At 36.1% G+C, this 23,195-nt stretch overlaps 2 protein-coding genes across 8 annotated transcripts in view; one reads left to right on the top strand and one right to left on the bottom strand.

The window, feature by feature from the left end:
• LOC100377718 (cytoskeleton-associated protein 5-like) overlaps positions 1–7,155 on the bottom strand; it is a 45,137-nt gene extending 37,982 nt beyond the window's left edge. For all 7 annotated transcript variants that reach the window (XM_085500453.1, XM_085500440.1, XM_085500451.1 and 4 more), the window contains exons 1-3: positions 6,969–7,155; positions 5,498–5,588; positions 3,588–3,778 (exon numbers count right to left, since the gene is read on the bottom strand). In XM_085500453.1, coding sequence (XP_085356579.1) covers positions 3,588–3,778; positions 5,498–5,554 — 248 coding nt within the window. In that variant the 5' untranslated portion in view covers positions 5,555–5,588; positions 6,969–7,155. The remainder of the gene's footprint in view (positions 1–3,587; positions 3,779–5,497; positions 5,589–6,968) is intronic.
• A 435-nt stretch (positions 7,156–7,590) lies between these two features.
• LOC100378565 (RNA polymerase-associated protein CTR9 homolog) overlaps positions 7,591–23,195 on the top strand; it is a 39,427-nt gene continuing 23,822 nt past the window's right edge. Inside the window, exons 1-5 of the mRNA XM_085500459.1 lie at positions 7,591–7,678; positions 16,110–16,208; positions 21,186–21,425; positions 21,594–21,711; positions 22,833–22,922. Of these exons, the coding sequence (XP_085356585.1) occupies positions 7,637–7,678; positions 16,110–16,208; positions 21,186–21,425; positions 21,594–21,711; positions 22,833–22,922 (589 nt within the window). The 5' untranslated portion in view covers positions 7,591–7,636. The remainder of the gene's footprint in view (positions 7,679–16,109; positions 16,209–21,185; positions 21,426–21,593; positions 21,712–22,832; positions 22,923–23,195) is intronic.

Raw genomic sequence — 23,195 nt, forward strand, 5'->3', positions numbered from 1 at the left:
CGAAACAAGGACTTTTATAAAAGAGACAAGGACATCTTCCATATGCGGGGGTTGAAATTAAAAATAAAACTTTGGGGTTGGGGATTCAATAAATACGCCTGTCCCAATCAATGTTGAGAATATTGAGAATATTACTAAATTACAAATACCAAAGACACTGGCAGTAGCAATGCATAATTTTTGCATGTCAGTGAAAATTTCAAAATTTTGTAGCAGTTAGAATTTCTCTGGGATTCCATGACACGATGTGTCAGTGTCTTTCACAAAATTTCTTCTTTACAAATGCCATAAAATACAGATGTAAACAAGACTACACTAGATATTTGAATAACAAACTATTTGTTGCATATGTACCAAGATTTAGTAAGTTAAAATAAAATGCTTCCACAACTCAATAAATGTTTCATTATCATTTAACAGAACTGCAGAAGACTGCGTAATATACAAGTCATGTTTTCCTTGGCCGAATGTTACAATGTTGAGGAGTACATTGCAATGAATGACATTTTAAAAGAAAGTTGTATAGATATTAATATGAATCCTAGTATTGCCTAAAATCATTATCATTAATTTAATAGATTGAATATCATTGCATTATATCAATATGATTTATCTTCCATGATGAATTTCAAATGTGCTCAGTAGCATACTCTGGAGATGAAAAACTTGAATTTGGCTCAAATATTTGTTGGTGAGAAGAGAAGCAAAAAATAAGAGTAATTACATTTTCTTTGGTCTATTTTAATATAAAATGTTTTTAAATAGTCAAGCCATTTACTGAAAGCTGTATAAAAAGAATTTGAAATATTTATAATGCACTATACAAGGAATCACCTCTCTTCCATCCTTGCCATTATACTATGAATACAATAGGAGGTGTATATGCAACCTGATGAGCCCTTACATTTGAAGGTATTGTTATAAATACAATAGTACATACACATGTGGACCATGACTACTTTGATAACAGCACACATGAATAACCTGCCATATGCACACAGGAAATGTTGACTTTTCTATGAGATTAAATTGTCAGGTTAATAAGGATGTGATATACATGTAGGATACAGACTTGTGGTAGTGCTAATTTCATGATAAATGCCAGTCACTTGCTGAAGACATAAATGCAAAACTTACTGATACATGTATAATTGTAATAATTAACCCTCATTTGGTTTCATCATAACATACCGACAATAATTGTGGACATAGTGAAATAACTTCAAAACTATTCATGACCAGACAGTTTTTTAGCACTAAATTAGTACAATTTAAAATATTATATTGAAAGTACCATCTACTGCAGTACATGCATTACTTGATCAGAATTTATAATTTTCAGCTGTCAGCTGAAAAATTATAATGTTTTATTTTTTTAATTCAGGTCAACAGCATGTCTGATACAATAAAAATCTGTTGTAGGTAGCTGTGAGGTAATTTCACTTTAGTTTTAATGAATAGTAATCAAAGACTTGTAAAGGCAACAACACACCACCAAACAAACAAAAAAATAGTATAGAATATCGATGTATAGACTGAAAGAAATACCGTAACCCAGACTGCGAGAGAGAGAGATTGAGTCAGCCACCATAAAACCACTTCAGGCCCAGGGGGGTAAAGCAATTTCAGTACAAGCAAATCTGATTATGTAGTTGTTATTGTATACTTTCAAGTGGTTGCTGTGTATGTTAAAAGAAACAATCCAAAATATTTACCACTAGAAATATTTAAATCCATGCAATTTATTAAGGCATATTAAATAGTAGCCACAAGAAGGGGCTTTACAGACAGGAGGGCATGGACTTTGCAGACTTAAATTTCATTTTTAAAATTTGTGGTTAATTTTGATTTCGCAGATATCTAATTGACAATTCCCAGGTCACTGCAGGACAAAATATCTACTACATTTATGCCGTTTAAATACGCAATGACTTAAATAATGGTGCTGCAGTGTAGCTGAGTAAATAGATTTTTTAAACGAAAAGAGAATTATTAAGACAGTAAAGTATAAAACTTGCATATTTAAATACCACAAAAAACAGGATCCAAAACCTTATATAGATTAACAAAGTATAATAATAATCTCATACATTTATGAAGTTTTGAAATGAACAATGAAGGTGCACATATTATAATGGCAACAGCAATAGACACAAACACTGCACTATTCATGTTGAAAACTGTACTAATGTATGCCATATATACAGATACAATTAGGGCAATGTTATTAAACTGTAACATGATAAAGTTATTCATATTGTCTGGTTTGACATTATACATGTCTGATAATGGATTTCTCCTTCCTTATAAATCTTTAAAAATAAGAATGAAAATATTTCAGTGTCCACTTATTTTTTTTTCTCAAAATTATGAGCATAAGTATGACTGTAGGATTTTAATTATTTCCTTATTCAAAATGGCTACCATAATGCTATGGGCAAATAAAATGTGTCACTATGGCAACAAGGTAGTGTATCACCCCTTGTTAATTGCTTATTAACACTGTAAACAGTAAAAGGTATTATTTGAAAATGTTAACTTACACTTACTGTTACAGAGTAGTATTAAATAATATACATGTAGTCATGTACAGGGAGGGGTACCAGTAATTTAAATGTACAATCAGTGGAGGACTACAGTGTGATTAATTACCTCATATTTTGACCTGTTCACTCGCCTACGTTTTAATTTGACTCAATTGATGTTATTTTATGAGCATGTCAGGTTTATTTTAGAGGTAAATATAAAACTGTGTTTACATAGACAAAAATAATCATATAATATAGATCAACTCTGCATGTATCAGCAATTATAGTGATACCCAAAACTGCTTAAACAAAGTAATCACCAGCAGTTCATAGAATTAAAACCTGTGACAGTACGATTCCTGCCAACATGGCAAATACACATATCGACAGCAGTTTGAATGCCTTTCAGTTTGAATTGGCATTTAATCTCAACTTATCAGGAGTGGAATGCATGCTATGACAATGTACATTGTTGGCTTTCAAAAAGGTTTCAAAAGGGAGCTTGTGTGGCTCATACTGTACATGTAATTAGCGAATTTACTTAGTGGTTAATGAGTGTAACCAAACTAAAACAGTACAAATATAATACAATATTCGCTCTATTATAAAATCATACACTCACATGAATGACACAGGTGCATCTATGGTCAGAATAAATAATTTAATGATTAAGCATATAGTGAATGCAATTTCTGGTTAATGTATACTTCAACTGGAATCTATAAGCTTCTAATAAATCCTGTCCATATCTGACATAACACAACTCCATTTATCCATAAGAATACAACTCAAACAACCACATAAATATATAAAAAAGATTCTTCCAAAAACATGATTACATTTAATTAAACAAAAGTACTGTGATATGTTCACAAATTTAGATTCAAATTATTCTTGCTTAGAGTAATACTGAAAACTTGCTAGTTGCCGAAATAAATATTTCCACTAAGTACACTAGGAGAATGTATGTTGCTGATACTCTGTATTGTGCACAAATTGTTGTAAAACCATTTCATGTACATATATTATTCTCTACCTGACAAAATTCATACTACTTACTTTGGTGCCACAGCAGCATTCTCCAGAAACACCAGCACAGCATCTAGGCCTTTCTCCTGTGCAACAGCATTATTATCAATTACAAACTTTTTCAAAATTCCAAGATATTTAGAAAACTCAGGACTCTTCTCATCAAGCTTTGCAAAAAGCTTGGCTGCTTCTTCATATCCATTCAATCTTGCTTTCCAGGACTGTAAAACAAATTAGTAGTTTTCATTCCTCATAATACTGATCAAAACATTACACTGTCTGCTTTTTTTAAATTAAAAATACCCTAATGTTTTATTTTAAACACATAATGTACATGTCACATCATGTAAGCAATACGTTGATATGATTACAGGACATAGATTAGAAATCAATGAAATCCACTATCTCAAATATATTTAGTGGAGTGTCTCCTCCACTCTAAGAAGTTGCTTTTTACCAACTGTTTATATACCCGTTGATTGATTACAGAGTGAACAAAATATAAACACAGTTGTCATGATAGTGTACAATGGCAATGCAGTCTCTGATGAATTCAATACATTGAATGGCACTGCAAACAAGTAGAGGTATAGAAGAGAAAAAATTAGATCGCATCTCTAATTGTAAAGAGGTTGCAAAATATACGATTCATGGAGACAATTCTTACAATTGACAATATATACATGTATCAATATCATGATACTGTATTTTCTCTATTAGTAACATACTAGTATGCCCTTCTATGGCCAAAATAAGTTATACAGCAATGGCGATTTTTGGTTTACCATACTATCCCTGTCATAAGCCCCTTCCTGGCTCATAATTACTGAAATTAATCTTATCTAATTTTTGATGAGTTGAGGGCATCCTCGGTTATAGGCCCACAGTGTTTTTACCGGGCATTAACAATGGGTTAACATTTAATAAAATATGCATGTAAAATGTGTGTTTCATCATGATTGGTACAATAGTTTTCTTGTTGAAGTGTGTAGTGACCTTCGACAAGGCCATTTGGTTTGGCTTTTACAAGAAAACTGACATATTAAAATTTTACAGTGCATGGACAAACATCGCAAGAGGGTTTGCACTCTTTTTGTTCTGTGATTACTTGCGATGAACCCAGTGTTGCAATACTAAAGTAATCCATATCTCCGAGTGGTAGTTTTCATAATGCCAAAAATCTGATATCAAATCATAAAACCTGGTCATTGTTTACTTGTTTATAATCACAGTGTCCAACTACTAGTATGCTTTGACATGGCCTGTTGATGAGCATAAAAGGTGTTAAATACTTCCTTCACACTAAATTTATCTTTCAAAAAATGCGAATCACCAGTTTTTTGAAAAAAAATAAACGTCATTTTTTTATCGAAATCAGTGCTAATAGATATATAGTTAATTCATTTCCGCAATGTCATCGTCAATATTCAGAAATTTTCAAAAAATTACGTTAACATGAAACAGCAGTTCAATTGCTTAATGACAGACTTGGACTGTTAGGTCAGAGGACATTGTTTTAGGTCAAATCTTGCAGAAAAACATCATGGCGGAAATTGCTTTGCATACAATCAAATACACAACAAATATAATGATAAAGATCTTGCCTTTGACTGTTTTCTCACAAATCCTAATCATTTTTACACACTATAAATATGCAAATTACAGTTTACCATCATTTTCTGAGGGTGGTAACATTGTTACAATGTTAAACCAAAAAACTTTCATCTTTTCAGAGGGGGTCCCTCTGGTAAACAGCCACCCATTGCTTTCTTTGATTTTACATTCTGAGGGCTTATGACCAGGGAAATATGGTATCTGCACTTCTATTGGAGATACAAGATAACAGAGCTGATACAGTAGTTACATGGGATAAAACACGACAGAAATAGTATTACAGGATAAGTTCTAGTGCCAAGTTAAATTTAAAATGTTTGACATACCTTATGAATGCACCTATCTTCGACAGGCAACTTTAAAAATTCAGTCTCGTCAGCCATTGTTTCTCTCCCAAGTTCATTAAATTGTAGTCACCTAGAATGTAATAAAAAATAATGTACTATGTAACATTATTGTGTACTCGTATTTACCTATAAGTGTTATGTCTACCACAAAGTTAGCCCACTTTCAACGTACCAATAGCACATGTGGAGTCTTCTGTATTAATAAACACCCTGTAACATGTCGACTCAATATATGCCATATGCACAGATTTGCCCACTAGAGAGGATTTCAAAAACAATCTATACAAGGAGTATCTTGCTATACAGACATTTTGGGATGGTTTTTCGTTGTGACCAAAATGTTTATTTTAAGTTACAGGTTGTTCAGAAGATTACAACATACCAATACAAATAGTGGCCCTTCAGAACACATGTTCAATAACTGTTAACAGTTACAAGTAATAATAGATCAGTTAACAATGGGTTGTTAACACCTTATCCAAAGGGCACTAATTGTTTTATTTTTCTAGGGAAGAGCTACATGTAATTCTTAACATACATGGTTTATATTGTCAATGGAAAATGCTTATACTAATATAAAGTATTAATTGAATAATAATAAACATTTCAGTCTCATAAACCAATGTTCATTTACAGTGCACACAAATGATGGAATTTCAGGGAACAAACACACCTTTCTTTTAGTAATAATAGTGGAAATATAATACCGATGACTATTTCCTATTGCAGGCCTCTGTCTCCATTTGCTTTGTTTTGAAACAAGATACAAACACAGCACGTCAGGAGTGTGGATGTGGATCTGAGTAAAAGTTCACAGATGATGTTTGGATCATATCAAACTTGACAATGGCACATTACTCTCATTACTATATCGATGTAATTAATTCACTCAGATCGCGGTCGCGACCATGTCAACCACTACACCACGCCTAGTTATAAGTGTATTATTACGCAATGATGAGAGGATGTAAAATGGTATTCATGTATCCATTGTTTATTTCATGCAAATAATTAATTCAAAGCAAAAAATAATCAACGATTGGCATTTACTGACCAAGACTATGTCCTTGGAAAACACACCAAGTTGACAACAAAAATAAATATGGAACGAAAATATGTCAGAACATGAATACTGAAAACATAATGTGCAGGTTAGATGTGTCGACGGTACTGAACCGAAGTACTGATATGATGATGGCTGTTGTCAGGTTTGCAAGTATTACGAATTTGTGGCAATTATTCATGATGAAGATAACAATAGATCACAAAACCGCTGCAGTATGAAATATCGTCATTCACACACAGTCGGCCGGGCGGTTTGGCTGGATTATGTGGTCTGATTGTTTCAATATCCCCGGTTCATATCGTAACATGCAACCATAATATAACAACAGGCAACACGATTGACTGTCTGGATTTGATGAGAGCCAGTCAATATATGACACCTTACCTGGGTTATTCAACTGCTACGAGGCAATTTCAAAGCCGTGCTGATCAAATACGACCATCAAATTCGCAAAATACGTATTTAATTTTATGCCAACAAGAAAAATCCACATCGGAACGTCCCACTAAAAGTGTACAGAATGATAATGTTGAGGGGTTCGGTAGTTTTCAAAATCGAAGACAGTCATGTGATGCAAAATGAGCAAGGTTATTGGTTCCTTTGAAGAAAATGACGTCACATGACAGGAAACGTTCGGTAACACTTTCCTCCAATAATAATCATCAAATTCACCTGCAATGAGTCATTCATCCAATTTATTCAAAATAATGCCGAAACACCACCAATAAGACATGAATTATAAAGCATGAATTATGTACCAAATAATAGTGTTATGAAAAATGAGTTCATTGCCTGAACGTCAAACATTCACTAACATTTTAGATTATAATTTGTAATTTGTAAGTCACTTATTAGCTTTTATGACGGCAATATTTGCTCTCATAAAAATTCTCATGATTGGAAAACGTTCTAAAATACCAAATATAGAGCACTGCACCATCGTATTATATTTAAACACAATTTTCTAACTGTCATAATGTTTTTTTATTCTTACAAAAATAATAAATATGAGGGCTAATAATCGCAACTACTTTTAGTGTCAAACATTCAAGATGGCGGGCACTGTGGAGATTCCGCTCCGTGACACGGATGAGGTAAAAACCGTAATTTCATATTTATTGTATGTTCTTAAGCGGATATGCTGGTTTTGGTAATATATGAATATATTTGTATCCGGTATTCAATAAATAGACTAGTGCTACACTTGGGTAGCTATGTGCTAACATTCATAACAATGTCGACGGACAGAAGTTGTGTTGTGTGTATGTCTGTAACATGTGTTGTTTGTAAAATGATGATCAATCTTGAAGAACCATCTAATTAAACACTTACACTTGCATAATTGACTATTAGTGTACTAGCATGGTTTTATGTTGGATTAAAGCTGTTTGTCTAACTCAGATCTCAGCCTTTATACATGTAGATGCTGGTTTAGTTGATGGTAGCTGCGGTTCCGTAGCTCTTTGGTGCGACCTACAATCGAATTTCGCCCTAACAATTTCATTTGGACGTCTTCTTTTTAATTTTGTTGTTGTACGTCGAACATAGAGCTACGGAATCTATCACCATTTAAAAACAGAAATCTGGCATACGTAAATTAAATCGCTTTTGATTACGATGGTGTGACGTACCTTTATTGTGAATTGATCGCTGGATGAATAACATTTGTGTTTGCATTTGCAATTTGTGTTTATAAATAAGCAATAATTTGTGATATTTTCAAACAATTACCACGGAAACCAAGCAAATTACGAGAAAACGGCAGCCATTGACATCCCACACTCCCTGGCGCAGAATAAATGTTATCTCGTTTGGCGGTCATGTGATACAGTGGTGGAATAATAAAACTCACTCTTCCCATAACCAGTTATTCTCATTGTTCCAAGAAAGCAATCACATACAGTATTTATAATTGTATGATTTTTGTTTAATAATAGAAACTAGTTGCATAAACGCAATTTATCTACTGATTTCGGTCACTTGGTACAAAATTATAGGTCTCGCGTAATTTGCTATGAACTCTGAAATACAAAATGGCGTCTTTCGTCTTGTTATTTTTCTGCGACTCTGTGTACGGTAAATAAAGTCAATTTTTCATGACCACCTTCATTATTTCACAGCGCAAATAGGTTCTGGTCATTGTTTGAAAGAAAATAAACATAGTGAGTACTTTCGAAGGTCTTAAAATGTGATTTTCGCGACAACCAAATTTGGCATGTGGATTTTAACCGGTATTCAGTCGCACAAGGCTCCATAGCCCTATGGGCCGGTCAGAGTCAGTCACGTAAATAATGCGGTCGGCAACATAGGGCTATGATTCGACAGCTAAGTTGGTGGATGGTCGATTCGTCCCACGAGTAGGTTCGTCCCAAAGTCTATTCGTCCGGTTTGAGGTTAGCCTACACCACAGTCCCTCTGGAGGAACTGTGCTAACACCAAATCGCCTCATACCAACTGAACTCGCCCAATACTCGCTCTATGTATAGTTAAGCATTAACCAGGTCGCGCTACTGACAATGTCCCTACATTCAGCCTCGCCCTACGCACTATCATAGTTGATTGACATAACTTTCATAACTTTTGACAGATCACTTCTAAAACTGTGGTCTATCTAGGTATTAAATGCATTGACCTTACTTGCAATATATTTGTTGGGAAATTAATTACCGTACTGCAGGGATTGCGTTAACGCGGAATTACGCGTCTGGGAAGCATAGTTTTTCTGTGGGACGCATGAATTTTTCAACTGGTGAGTCCCTGGGACGCATCCGGTGAGCACACGTCTCGGTCGTATTATGATGGGTCTAAAGGCATTGTGTGCGTTTGCGATGCCATTGTCCCGCATACAAAGTTCATAGAGCTTTTAAATTCATGTACAATACTGTGCCATTGTCTTCAAAAACACCTATTAGCATCTACATTTCACAATGGAAAGTGTGAAGTCCCGTCTGAAGTACGGCGAGACAGTCAATACTGAGACCTGCTAATTTAACCACCTAAAACTTACAATGTCACCCAGGGTAATTTTTCTCCAAAAAATTACTTTAACCCTTTTCCGGTCAAGTCGGTGAAAAACCGCCGTCAATATGGGTATGCTAGAATTTCCCACTCCAGCTAGCTAACTGGTTAAGTCGTTGAAAAACGGCCTGTTATTTAGGTTGCTCAGACGGTCAAGCGTTTATAATACGTTGTACGGAACCTGATATTTTACACTTGCGAAATTATGGAGGGAGAGAATTTGTTTTCGATTACGCCAAGTCAAATAAATTAACCAAGTAATAAAGAATGTAATTCTATACTCTTGTCTGCTCATTTCACTATTTTACCGTCACAACGCGACGTTTGCGACGACGTAAAAAAACCGCCTTGACCACATTGCAAACTGCAGCATTACAACCGTATTTGAACGACACGATTCACGGTTATAACGGTAGTAACGTATTTTGACCAGCTTGGCAAATAGTCCCGGCACTTAGAATGAATAGCATAACGGATTCCAACGGCTGAGCTTGGAATGTCGGCAATCACCAACGTAAAATGACCGGGACAGCTGGTGGGAAATATTAAAGTCCACGTGATTTCACCGTCTGAGCTAGCATATGCAATTTTATGTGTATGCAAATTGTAACCAATCTGTGTTCGAAAAAATAACATATTTATTTACATAACAATAAATATTCAAATTGTGGGGAGATGCAGTCTTGTGGACATCTGGTCGTTCAGTATAAATATGGCCGAAGAAAGTGAGATAAAGCCCAGACTCGCTGTGTGCCTCCTTTCTGACACATACGTTAATATGCCGTCCTATACAGATAGAAAGTGTTTTATGAAGGCAAGAAGGAAACTGAAGAAAACGCGTCAATCGTGCAGTGGCACGGGGAGTGATAAGTTTGACATTGACACGACAGATTTTTCACCAGCAAAGCGTGGAAAAAGAAAGAAATCCAAAGCAAAGGAAACATTTGACGTCGGTGAGTTACCAGCCGAGCGTACCACGGACACCAGTGATAATAGTCCACTCAAGAAAAGGCGTAAAAAGAATAAGAACAAACGCAAGTCGGAGACTGTCTCCTCTGTCAATGAACATGCGATTACAGAAGAAAACCGTTTGAAGGACTGCAGGGGCAAACCAGGAGGCAAACGTAAATCGAAGACGAACCGTAAAGTGGTTGAATCGCCAGCTGCCGACAAAGCAGATGCCGAAGAAACGGAAGTTGGTCACGCTGAAATACAACGTGCCGTCGAAGATGTGATACAATTTTTGCAAGACAATGTTTGCGATTCGGAACCGTCGACATCCGCCACAACTGCCAACGCAGAAAAGCAGGGGCCTGAACATATCGACCCAGCGAGTACGCAACAAAACGTCGATGTCACCAAAGAAATGGTACAAGAAAATGTATGCGGTACAGAACAATCAACACTTGCGAGTTTCCCCGAAAAACAAACTATTAAAAAACGTGTTGTGTATGCACACGCATCGCCAATGGACACGCGTGATGATGAACTTGTATTGGACGAAAAAACGGGTGAGCTACGACACAAAATACCAGATGATTTCATAGTTGCAACTGACGACGATACAGATTCAGAAATCGATGAAGATCGTGCTGAGAATGACGATTTTTTAGAGCAACGTTACCCACCTGTACTCGATAGCGACATTGAAATTGAATCCGACACAGAAATTGGTGCTACATTCGATTATGTTGCCTCCGGCACTGGTGAATGGAGAATGGCCACGGAGGAAGACGGCGATATATTTACTATTCCAGTTTTTGAACCCGAACCTGGACCAACTTTCGAACTGCCTTCATATGCTCGTGAGGTGGAATATTTCTACAAATTTATCCCACCAGAACTGATAGAACTGGCTTCTACCGAGACTAATAAATACGCCAAATATCATCAAAAATGCATTGCAAAAAAATTAAATGCCCGCTGGCGTAATACAAATTTCATTGAAATGCAAGCATTCTTTGGTGTGATGATATGTATGGGTGTTGATCACAAATCAGCAATCGACGATTATTGGTCGAGTGACCCCTTTCTGCAGAACATGGGAATTGCATCAGTAATGACTCGGGCCAGATTTCAAATGCTAATGCGTTATTTTCATTTAGCTGATCCAGTAAATGACCCACGGCGGGATCCTGACATTGAACGTCGCCGTCAACGATCAGAGGCCGACCCGTTGTATAAAATCAACCCGTGGCTGAAACCCGTACTCGAAAATTGTCGGCGATACTACCAGATGGGACAGGAAATTTCGATTGATGAGGGTATGATTAGATTCAAGGGACGGTCCAAGTTTAAGCAGAGATTGCCCCACAAACCCGACCGTGATGGCTTCAAAATATGGCAGGTGTGCGACTCGACAACGTCTTACATTGCAAACTTTGAACCATATTTGGGGGTGAAATATAAAACTACAATTGAGGGGAGAAAGAAAGAAACTGGGACAATCAAGAAGACAACACACCGGTTGCTACAGCCCTTCACAGAAAAAAACCATATTCTTTTCTGTGATTCGCTTTTTACGTCAGTTAACACAGCCCTTGAATTACAAGACAAGAAAGTGTACATGGTCGGTAGTTTTAGCAGACGAAATCGGAAAACCATGCCGCCGCAATTAATTCCTGAAGGGAAAAGCAAGAAGCTGAAATTGAAAATTGGTGAAATGAAAGCAGCAACTAGACCAGACGACACTATCAATATTACTGCATACCAGGATGACAGCGCGCAAATATTGATTTTAAATACAGTCTATCCCCCACTGGCTACGTCGGCAGAAGCAGTAGATGACGAGAGACACGTGCCTGTATCGTTACAATGTTACAGACATCACATGGGTGGCGTGGATCGTTCTAACCAAAGGCGAAAATACTATCACACGGGCAGAAAAAACAATCGTTGGTGGATCTACATGGCCTGTTACCTCATAGATGTTACATTGGTCAATGCTTATGAATGTTTCAAGGCATTGAATCGCACGACTAAAGTAACGCACAAATTCTTCAATATCCGCACAGGTAAACAACTGATTGGTGGACACTCGAGTAGAATTCAAAAATCCATAAGAGAAGTTGGCTCTCTTCCAAGTAACACGTCATTTATTCGTAGTGAAAACATGGATTCGCACGAAATATGCAGACTATCCGGGCGTCAAAAATCGTGTAAGCAGTGCAGCAAGGACGGGAGAAAAACTGCGAGTGGCCGATTATCAGAAACATCAAAAGGATGCCCAATTTGTAAAGTTCACCTTCACGCGGGCGAATGTTTCGCTGCTTTTCATCACAACATGGCACTGAGGGGAAAACGCACCGTGGGAACACAAACACGAAGTACAGAAGAGCAGCCCTCTACATCAGGCAGACGCATGGGAGCAGCCCGCCGGGGTGGACGACTAAGAAAGGCGTACAACAAATAAATTTGGGACTTATTACAGCGTCACGAACTGTACAATAGTTTGAGTTGGTGAAAATACGTTATCGTTAATTTAGTTTCATGCTCAGTCGGTATTTATACGTTTTAATGTCAGGATAGTTCATCGGGTCTAGTCGGTGGAAATACGTTTCTGCGTGAGTATATATACACGCCAAGTCCCTGCAGTTACGTTCTCGCTAGTTCGTTTTATTTCAAGTCGTTAAATATACGTTGAAATATTTAGTTGGTTAATGTGGTCATGTCGGTGAATATACGTTGCCGTGTGAAGGTAACCCCGATCAAGTCGTTGCAGTTACGTTCTCGTTCGTTTCAGTCTCAGTTTGAGTCGTTAAATATACGTTGTAAGTGTGGACTTACTCATACGGTCAAGTCGGTTAATATACGTTAGAGCTTGAATATAACATCAGTTAAGTCACGGAAAGTACGTTGTAATATGTTACACATGTAGTTCAAGTCGTTGAATATACGTTGCAATTTGAAATGTACGCTAACGGGTCGAGTACGTCAAACACGTTTTCCCCCGTACATGTCCCAAATATCCCCATACTCACGCGTTTTTTTTCTTCTTACTTCGAACTTGCATTCATGTTTTCAATTAAGCAATATTTATTTCAATGTTTAACACGTGTTTATTGAGACTGTACAAAGGGCAAAACATCGTTACTTAACGACAGTAAAAAATGTGTATTGAAATAAAACGGTGATTTTTTTATACGAGAAATTGTTGTCCATGGTGGTAATGAAGTGTGTATGCAAACAGATTGCAAAAAATGTGAAAACTGTGGTCGATACAGTCTGTTAACTATGGCCTATTTTTGCAAAAATGTCTGGCAGGATAGCATGCACAGATGCTGGCTACTGGAGTGCATTGAATCATGACCGTTTTTCAACGACTTAACCTGATAGCGTGAAACTCCCCTGACCGGAAAAGGGTTAACGAACCTGGTACGTGAAATAAACTTTATTTTCCTAATTTAATTGGTAACGAAATTATATTCTAAACAAAGTAAAAACGATCACAACTGCCGAGCAACAAATGATCACGGTTGCGCAATCCAGTCATGCTGAGTTTCACAATTGTTGATTATTACTCAGTAGTGATTATAATAACGTTTAAAAAAAACAAATTTGTTGAATTGTAATGAAATGCAAATAAAATTCAACTTCGTTTCGTCGTAAGCAAATAATTCCGGTCGCAAATTAACGCTCGATGCTGTCGAGTATCCGCCATGTTCCTTGTCTTGCATGGTTGACCTAATACTAGTAGGTCAAATCTCCAATTAACCAATAAAAATGCTGGATAACGCCAACGTGTTCAAATTACCATAGCTCATTTAAATATGTTAATGTTATTTAACACAACACGGAAGAGATTTGCCGATGTTGTAGTACGATCATTTGGCTTGGATTTTTACGGGAAAACGGCATGATTTTTTTTTTCAAATCAAAAAATAGTTGTTTTCAAAAGATAAACTAAGCGTTTGAAGACTAATTTCACATAATTTACAGTGACAACAACTCGAACCGAAACGAAGTTTGCGCACTCACGCTAGTCACAAAAAACGTACTCTTGAAATTGAATAAAAACTTAAACTCTATTTTAGGCGTCAGGAAAGATTGAAATGTCCGAAAAATGACGGCAAAATATTTAAATAACAAATATTAAATCGCCGATTTCTTGGTCCCATTTAATTTTTTTTTAAAACCATAACTGCCCAGATGCGAATTTACTGCAGAATCTGGTACTACTGAGTACTAGTATGTACAAATTTTGGGTGTATTGTTTTCTGGGGGCAATATTAATCGAAACAATGAACTATTTAATTATATAACACAAGTGACTTTGGGAAAAAAATAATCACTTTTCTAGAAGCCATGGATCGATTCGTTATTTGCAAGATCGCCTCCCCGGCAGGTTCTATGTGGCAATGCCTTTTCTTGTCAGAATCGTATTAAGTCTAAGTTAAGTCTGACACCAGCTCATTTATCTTGGTTTATGAAGAACTTGAAGGTAAACCCAGTAATGATTTAAAATTTTTACAAGCAGCATTACATTTTAATAACAGTAAAAATAGAAGTAAACCATGTAAATAATGCAGATTGCTGACATGTATAGGGTGGAATGAACATGTAAATAAAGTACAATATAAATGTGATTAATGCCTGTTTATGTTTATTGTGTAATAGTTCGTGCAAAAAACTATTTTAGAAAAATAAAGTGCGGTAGCGGCAGGGACCCCACATATTTTTAAGGGACCCACATATTTTATAAGGGGTGGGTCCCAGGGACTCCACATTATCGAACACTAATGCAACCCCTGCCGTACTGATTACCTTACCCAAGCACCCCCTTCGGAAAAGAGTGCAAATGACAATTTTAATTCACCATGTGACAGATTGAGGGGGATATTATGTCTTTGAGGGAATATAAAATTACAAAATTAGTTACGTTGTCATGGACTTTTACAATGAAGAAACAGAAATGGTCACAACAAATATTCACATTTTATTACAATATTCATTACGTACCACCTGAATTTACAAGGATAAAAATATTAAAGTCTTGACCGGGCATGGGTGTTAACATGGTCGAGTATGGTTTAAACTTATACCTAGCAGGACTGTAACTACATGTATAAACATTATTCAATGTGCAATCAATGTAGTCAATCAGGGCAAGCACTGAAACTTCTTGAGTCAAAAGCATCTTTATGTATTTACATATCATACATGTATATACCATCTACCGTTTTGTGCCTGACAATTGAAAGCTGAGAAGCGAGTGCAACAGCATCAGGTTTTGTCTGAGGAGTGTCACTTTGATAACAACATTCATTTAACTAATTCATTTAAAGAAATGTAATGTATGATTTGTTGTATTATATTCAATTATAACCTTATTCAAGGTTCCTCATTTGAATTTGATTTCAATTTTTCTATTTACCTACAACATTGCTTTGATGATGAACCTCAGTAAGCCCTAAATCTTTCTGTTTTATTTGTGAATAGCTAAATCTATAGAATTCATTAACAAAAATACAACCACTTGACATGTCTCATCGTACTTGTCTTTTCCAGGTGATTGAGTTAGATTTGGAACAACTGCCAGATGGTGATGAAGTGTTGAATATTCTGAAACAAGAAAATGCCCCTTTACACATATGGATTACCCTGGGCGTAAGTATATCAAGATCAGTGTTCTCCCCAGCATTCAATTTGTGTGCGGGGCCGCCACGCTGCTTTTCCTGCCCGCCACTGTGGTCTCGAGCCGCCACGGTGATTTGTAAGACCGTCACAGTGCTCTTTTCATTGTTCATCCTGTGAACTGTATTATGAAATATAGAAAGAAATACGTAGCTATCAGGGATCTTGCCACGCTTCCGACCAGGACTATTGTCCGACGTACCGACAGACACACATCCTGCCAGTCGTGGATTATAATTTGTAAACAATAGACGTAGTCGCACGATGTGGTAGTGGCTTATAAACAATACAAGTTAATTTTGTAAAATTAGCACCACTTTGACGATCGACGCAGTCTTTAGATTGAAAGCTAACATTTTTTCAAAATCAATTCCACCGCGATATAACATGGGCAAAGCGGAGTTCACGATCTGTTTACGCTACTCAAGAAAAAAACAACGTGTTTCTTGCGTGATTGGGTAAAATACATTTGAACTTTTATCATCGCGAATCATGTAAAAACTCTTCTTTCAAGACTTCTTTTACCTTTTAAAAATTGCTTATCACCTATTTCGAAAACCATCATGCAGTTTTCATCTGAAATCCATACCAACACATCGTGCTACGACATCGCTTTACTTCCGCAATGTAATTTTTATGATCACTACCATTCGGAAAACTTCGGGTTCTGTTGGCATTACCATGCGGTATTCTGATTGGTTAATGGCGTTTTTCACCCATCGGGTCAAAGGACACATGCCGGTCAACTAATACGTCACAATTATCATGGCGGTCTGTGTTTTTCACCGAAGTGATTGAGTGATCAAAAATAATCGCTCAAATTTTACGTTTATTTCATATAAAAAAAGAAGTAACATTTTTTGCATGGCATGACTGAGTAAGAGGAATTATTGGTATAACCGGTGTATAGCATCGCGAAGTAAGTAAAGTCACGTCGTAACTTTGATGATCGTTTGGAAGTTTTATTTGTTTGTTCATTACTGTAAATGTAAACGTTGTAGAAGCTGATGGTACGTATAATGAACAATTTTTTGAAGGAGAATGTTTTTGTAGTAAATAAGATCATGGAAGTCAAGAACATATTCCTGGCTGAAACGTTTCAAATGCGTTTCATTTAGCCTTTTACAATTTATTTGTTTGTTTGTTTTTAATAGTCTGCAGCATTTCGATTTGACAATTTTTCATTTATATATTCAAACTCTTCTAAATTATGAAACGTAATATTTAGACTCCAATAGAAAAAATATTTGCACTGTGACTGAGCTCATTAATATCCCAAAAGAATAGTGTTTATAACACTGTATGAAGCAAATAAATATGTGCCACATTGTTTTTGAAAATATATGTTGTTTGTTATGTGGGTGTAAATGTACTTTGGTCAATCTCCATAGTGGTTTAAATTCCTGGGGAGAACACTGCAAGATGTGTTATAAAATCACTTATTTTATCAAAAGAGTTGGATCAAAAATGACATTGGCCAAAATAGTATCTAATAGTATTAAGCAGCATTTGCCAAGTCATCATCAGTTTACCAGGGTACTGAACTTTTAGAAGTAATGATAATGGTGTAGCATATAAATTTATGAGAAGAACACTGTAATAGTACCGGATTCTGCCACCTACGTCGATTTTCAACACCGGCAGTTGGAGCACTCAAAACGAAAGAAACTATTGCAGAAGCTAATCTAAAATTGTATACATTTTTTTCTAGCTAGATTAAAAAGTAGACCACGTATCTTTCTCCAAAAAAATCACATTAAAGAACCTCGTGCGCCAAATACAATTATTTTGTTTCATTTTATTAGTAACGAAAGTATATTATAAAAGAAGTTTCAAATAACAACGAACACAACTGCAGTGCTTAGTAGCAAATGATCGCGGTAGCGCAATCCGGTCATGCTGCGTTTTACAATTGTTGATTATTACCTAGTAAAGATTATAATAACGTACAACAACAAAAATCGATGAATTGTTATGAAATGCAAATAAATTTCAATTTTTTTCATGGATTCCGATCGCATTTTCAATGCTCGATGCTGTAGAAATGAATACCCGCCATGTTTTGACCTGAAATGGTGTTCTTTGACCTGACAGGTCAAATCGATAATTACCATAATGTTCAAATTACCATAGCTCATTTAAATATGTTAATGTTATTGAATGCAGCACGGGACAGATTTGCCGATGTTGTTGTACGATCTTTTGGCTTGGATTTTGATGGGAAAGCGACATGATTTGTTTCTAAATAAAAAAATAGTTGTTTTCAAAACATAAACTGAGCATTTGAAGAATAATTTAACATTGTTTACAGCGATAAAAGCTCATTGTCGGAACAAAGCTAACTCATTCACGCTAGTCGCAATAAACATCAATACTCTTGAATAGGCTTCAATGACTACGGCGAAACTTTTAGGCATCGGTAAACAGGGTTGTCCCCAGGGCTTTTTAGCGCCGAGGTCCGCGGCGCTATACCTGTGAATCTCGGTGCTTCACTTGGGACCTCAGCGCTATGTGTTCCCACCTCGGCGCTTGATTTCATATTTGACATGCCAATATCAGATGTGAAAAAGCTTTGTTCGCCACGCCGGTCGGCCCCGACCGTCACTCAAAATTAGTGACCACCACGGAAATGCTTCCGACGAGGACTATTGTCTGATTGTTGGTATAATTACGTACCGACCGACAAGCATCCTGCCAGTCGTGGATTATAATTTATAAACAATAGACCTAGTCGCACGATACGTAGCGGCTAGTCAAATTTGTGGAATTAGCACCTCTTTGTTTGTAAGTAAATACTTTCTGCGATAGACACAGTCTTTAGATTGAAAGCTAAAATTATTTCAAAATCAATTCCACCTCGATATAACATGGTCAAATTGGAGTTCACGATCTGTTTACGCTACTCAAGAAAAAAACAACGTGTTTCTTGCGTGATTGGGTAAAATACATTTTTTGACCTGAAATGGTGTTCTTTGACCTGACAGGTCAAATCGATAATTACCATAATGTTCAAATTACCATAGCTCATTTAAATATGTTAATGTTATTGAATGCAGCACGGGACAGATTTGCCGATGTTGTTGTACGATCTTTTGGCTTGGATTTTGATGGGAAAGCGACATGATTTGTTTCTAAATAAAAAAATAGTTGTTTTCAAAACATAAACTGAGCATTTGAAGAATAATTTAACATTGTTTACAGCGATAAAAGCTCATTGTCGGAACAAAGCTAACTCATTCACGCTAGTCGCAATAAACATCAATACTCTTGAATAGGCTTCAATGACTACGGCGAAACTTTTAGGCATCGGTAAACAGGGTTGTCCCCAGGGCTTTTTAGCGCCGAGGTCCGCGGCGCTATACCTGTGAATCTCGGTGCTTCACTTGGGACCTCAGCGCTATGTGTTCCCACCTCGGCGCTTGATTTCATATTTGACATGCCAATATCAGATGTGAAAAAGCTTTGTTCGCCACGCCGGTCGGCCCCGACCGTCACTCAAAATTAGTGACCACCACGGAAATGCTTCCGACGAGGACTATTGTCTGATTGTTGGTATAATTACGTACCGACCGACAAGCATCCTGCCAGTCGTGGATTATAATTTATAAACAATAGACCTAGTCGCACGATACGTAGCGGCTAGTCAAATTTGTGGAATTAGCACCTCTTTGTTTGTAAGTAAATACTTTCTGCGATAGACACAGTCTTTAGATTGAAAGCTAAAATTATTTCAAAATCAATTCCACCTCGATATAACATGGTCAAATTGGAGTTCACGATCAGTTCACGCTACTCAAGAAAAAAACAGTGTGTTTATTGCGTGATTTGGTAAAATACATTTGAACTGTTATCATTGCGAATCATGTAAAAACTCTTCTTTCAAGACCTAATTTACCTTTTAAAAACTGCAAATCACCTCTTTCGAAAGCTGTCATGCAGTTTTCAATTGAAATCGATGCCAACACATCGTGCTACGACATCGCTTTACTTCCGCAATGTAATTTTTATGATCACTACCATTCAGAAAACTTCGGGTTCTACCGGCATTACCATGCGGCATTTTGATTGGTTAATGGAATTCTTGACCCATCGGGTCAAAGGACACATGCTAATGTTTCACAAACATCATGGCGGGTCTGTTTTTTTTTACCGAAGCGATCAAGTTATCAAAAATAATCGCTCCCGATAAAAATAAGTCGGATTTTACTTACATTTCATATCAAAAAAAAAAAAAGAAGTAAAATTTGTTGAGGAATTATTGCTATAACTGATGTATAACATGGCCAAGTAAGTTATGTCACGTCGTAACTTTGATGATAGTTTTGAAGCTTTATTTGTTCGCTCATTACTGTAATTGTAAACGTTTTAGAAGTTGATGGTACGAATAATAATTTACAACAATACGTCAATTAATTACGTGATCGATTTTTTGAAGGAGAATGTTTTTGGAGTGAATAAAATTATGAGATTCGTGAACATAAATCTGGCTTAAAGTTTTGAATGCGTTTCCTTCAACGTTTTACAAAACAATTAAATTGCAACAATAATGTATTTGTGTTTGTTTTTAGTCTGCAGCATTTGTATTTCGAGAATGTTTCAAACTCTTCTAAATTGTGAAACATAATGTGTTGATTCCATTAAAAAAAATATTTGCCCTGTGACTGAGCTCACTAATATTCATAATTGTAAATAAGTTCTGTTAATCAATGAAGGAAAGATATGTAAATGATATGCAAATTATTATGCAAATTAGCCCCGGCGCTATGCATTTTTTCTGGGGAGAACCCTGGTAAAGATTAAAATAACACCTTAAAAATCTTCCGAAAAATCATCCTGGGCGGTTTCTTGGTCCCATTTTATTTTTGTAAAAAAACGAACTGCCGTTTAACAGCCCTGGGCCAATTTACGGCAGAATCTGGTAGTTGTATTGTTATTTGTTGTTTTTAACAGCTTGAATATTACAAGCAAGGTGCCACCGAGGAGTTTGTTAAAATTTTTGAGGCATCTCGGACCGATGCCAATACTGAATACAAAGATCATGAGACACACCAGATGACAGCCTTGGACACCCTGGCTGCTTACTATGTGCAACAAGCAAGAAAAGAAAAAAGTAAAGATGTCAAGAAAGAGCTGTTCACCCAGGCTACCAGGCTTTACACTATGGCAGATAAAATTATTATGTATGATCAGGTAAATCTCTGTGCATGTATTCGTCTGTACAATGAATAAATCTCAATGGTTCAACCATTTGCCTGCATATAAATATTCTGCATTACCTCATTTACTAGCATCACATGTATATTTGAAGACTGTACAATATTTTGTATGTAATTTTATAAAAATTTTCCTTGAATGTAGAACCATTTGTTGGGCAGAGCTTGTTTCTGTCTTTTTGAAGGGGATAAAATGGATCAAGCCGATGCGCAGTTTAACTTTGTGCTCAACCAGTCTCCTAATAACATCCCCTCACTGCTAGGTAAGTAGCTGCTTCTTAACATTCATGTCTGATTGACATGCTCTCTCATATGAAACTGTACTAAATAATATATATAAATGCAGACAGTTTACTTTCAATTTTTTTCAATAAGAGTGAGTGGCAGTTTTAAATTGTTATCGAAACAATGCATGTAACTTGTATACTGGGTTGTATTACCGTAAAATTCCTTTTTGAGGCCGCGGCTTTAATTAAAATTAATTTTTTCAATGGACGAATTCAGATGCGTGAAGTCTTGGTGCGGCTTTAATTAGAGCATTCAATTCGGTAACAGTGGGAATTTTTTCAGAAAATAAAGGCCAGAAGGGATAATGAGATGCACGACACTCGATTGCAACTTTGTTGCGATACTAAGGCACTTTGGAATTTTTACACACAGACAAACTTGTACACAAACGAAATTTCACACTGTATAACATACTGCACAATAAATAATATCTACAAATAGATTTGTATGCATTTTCAAATTACGGTACTGTATACATGTACTACAATCTCTTGAATAGACTAATTCGTTAGCACCGGTCACTCTTTTAGTAACCGTGCAGACAGCCGTCTGACACAGTCGATTGCGGCATGTTCGACTTCCGGCAGAGTGACTGTACATTCCATGTTTAATCTAGACATCGGGGAAATTAAAATAAAAAAAGTCAATCAAAAAAAAAAATGATAACGAAAAAATACTCAGTATATTATTTAATGTAATATATATTTATTTTTTTATTTTTGATAACGAAAAGTATATTCTAAAAGAAGTCAAAACAAAAACGAATGCATTCTTAGTTGTAAATGATCACGGTAACGGTCATGCTGCATTTCACACAAGTGAATAACTTACTTGTGTTTGAAGTGTTACAATTGCTGATTATTAATTAGTAGTGATTATAATAATGTACAAAAAATAAATTCGTTGAATTGTTGTGAAAATTCAACTTAGTTGAAGCTGCGGCCTCAAAAAGGAATTTTACGGTAATTTAATTAAAACTGTGAATGAGAAAATTACACTCTTCAGCTTTAAGGCTATTTCTTACATGACCTACTTTGTCAGTTACACATTCACTATTTCACTTTTGGTTTCTAAAGCATTGTTGTATTTTTCACAGGTAAAGCGTGCATTTCTTTTAATAAGAAAGACTTCAGAGGAGCGTTGGCATATTATAAAAAAGCTCTAAGAACTACCCCTAACTGCCCAGGTATGTTATTTTACCCACATTCTGTAACAAATAAGGCGATTAGTTTTTGTTTCAAATTTTTAGTAGAATCTCCTGTCCAAATGTTTGGACCTAGACTTGCTTACAAGTACAAGTCTTTTTGTTTGCCTTATTTTTGAAATGAAATAAAACAATAAAAATGTCTCATACATGTATATGAAATAATACAGTGATCAAAAAATGGAAATGTGATCAGAAAAAAATAACAACTTGGAAGGTTTGAGTTAATATTCTTGAACTAAATATTTTTAGTTG

This window comes from Saccoglossus kowalevskii, chromosome 1 (genome assembly GCF_978046115.1).
Source record: "Saccoglossus kowalevskii chromosome 1, keSacKowa6.1, whole genome shotgun sequence".
NCBI lineage: Eukaryota > Metazoa > Hemichordata > Enteropneusta > Harrimaniidae > Saccoglossus > Saccoglossus kowalevskii.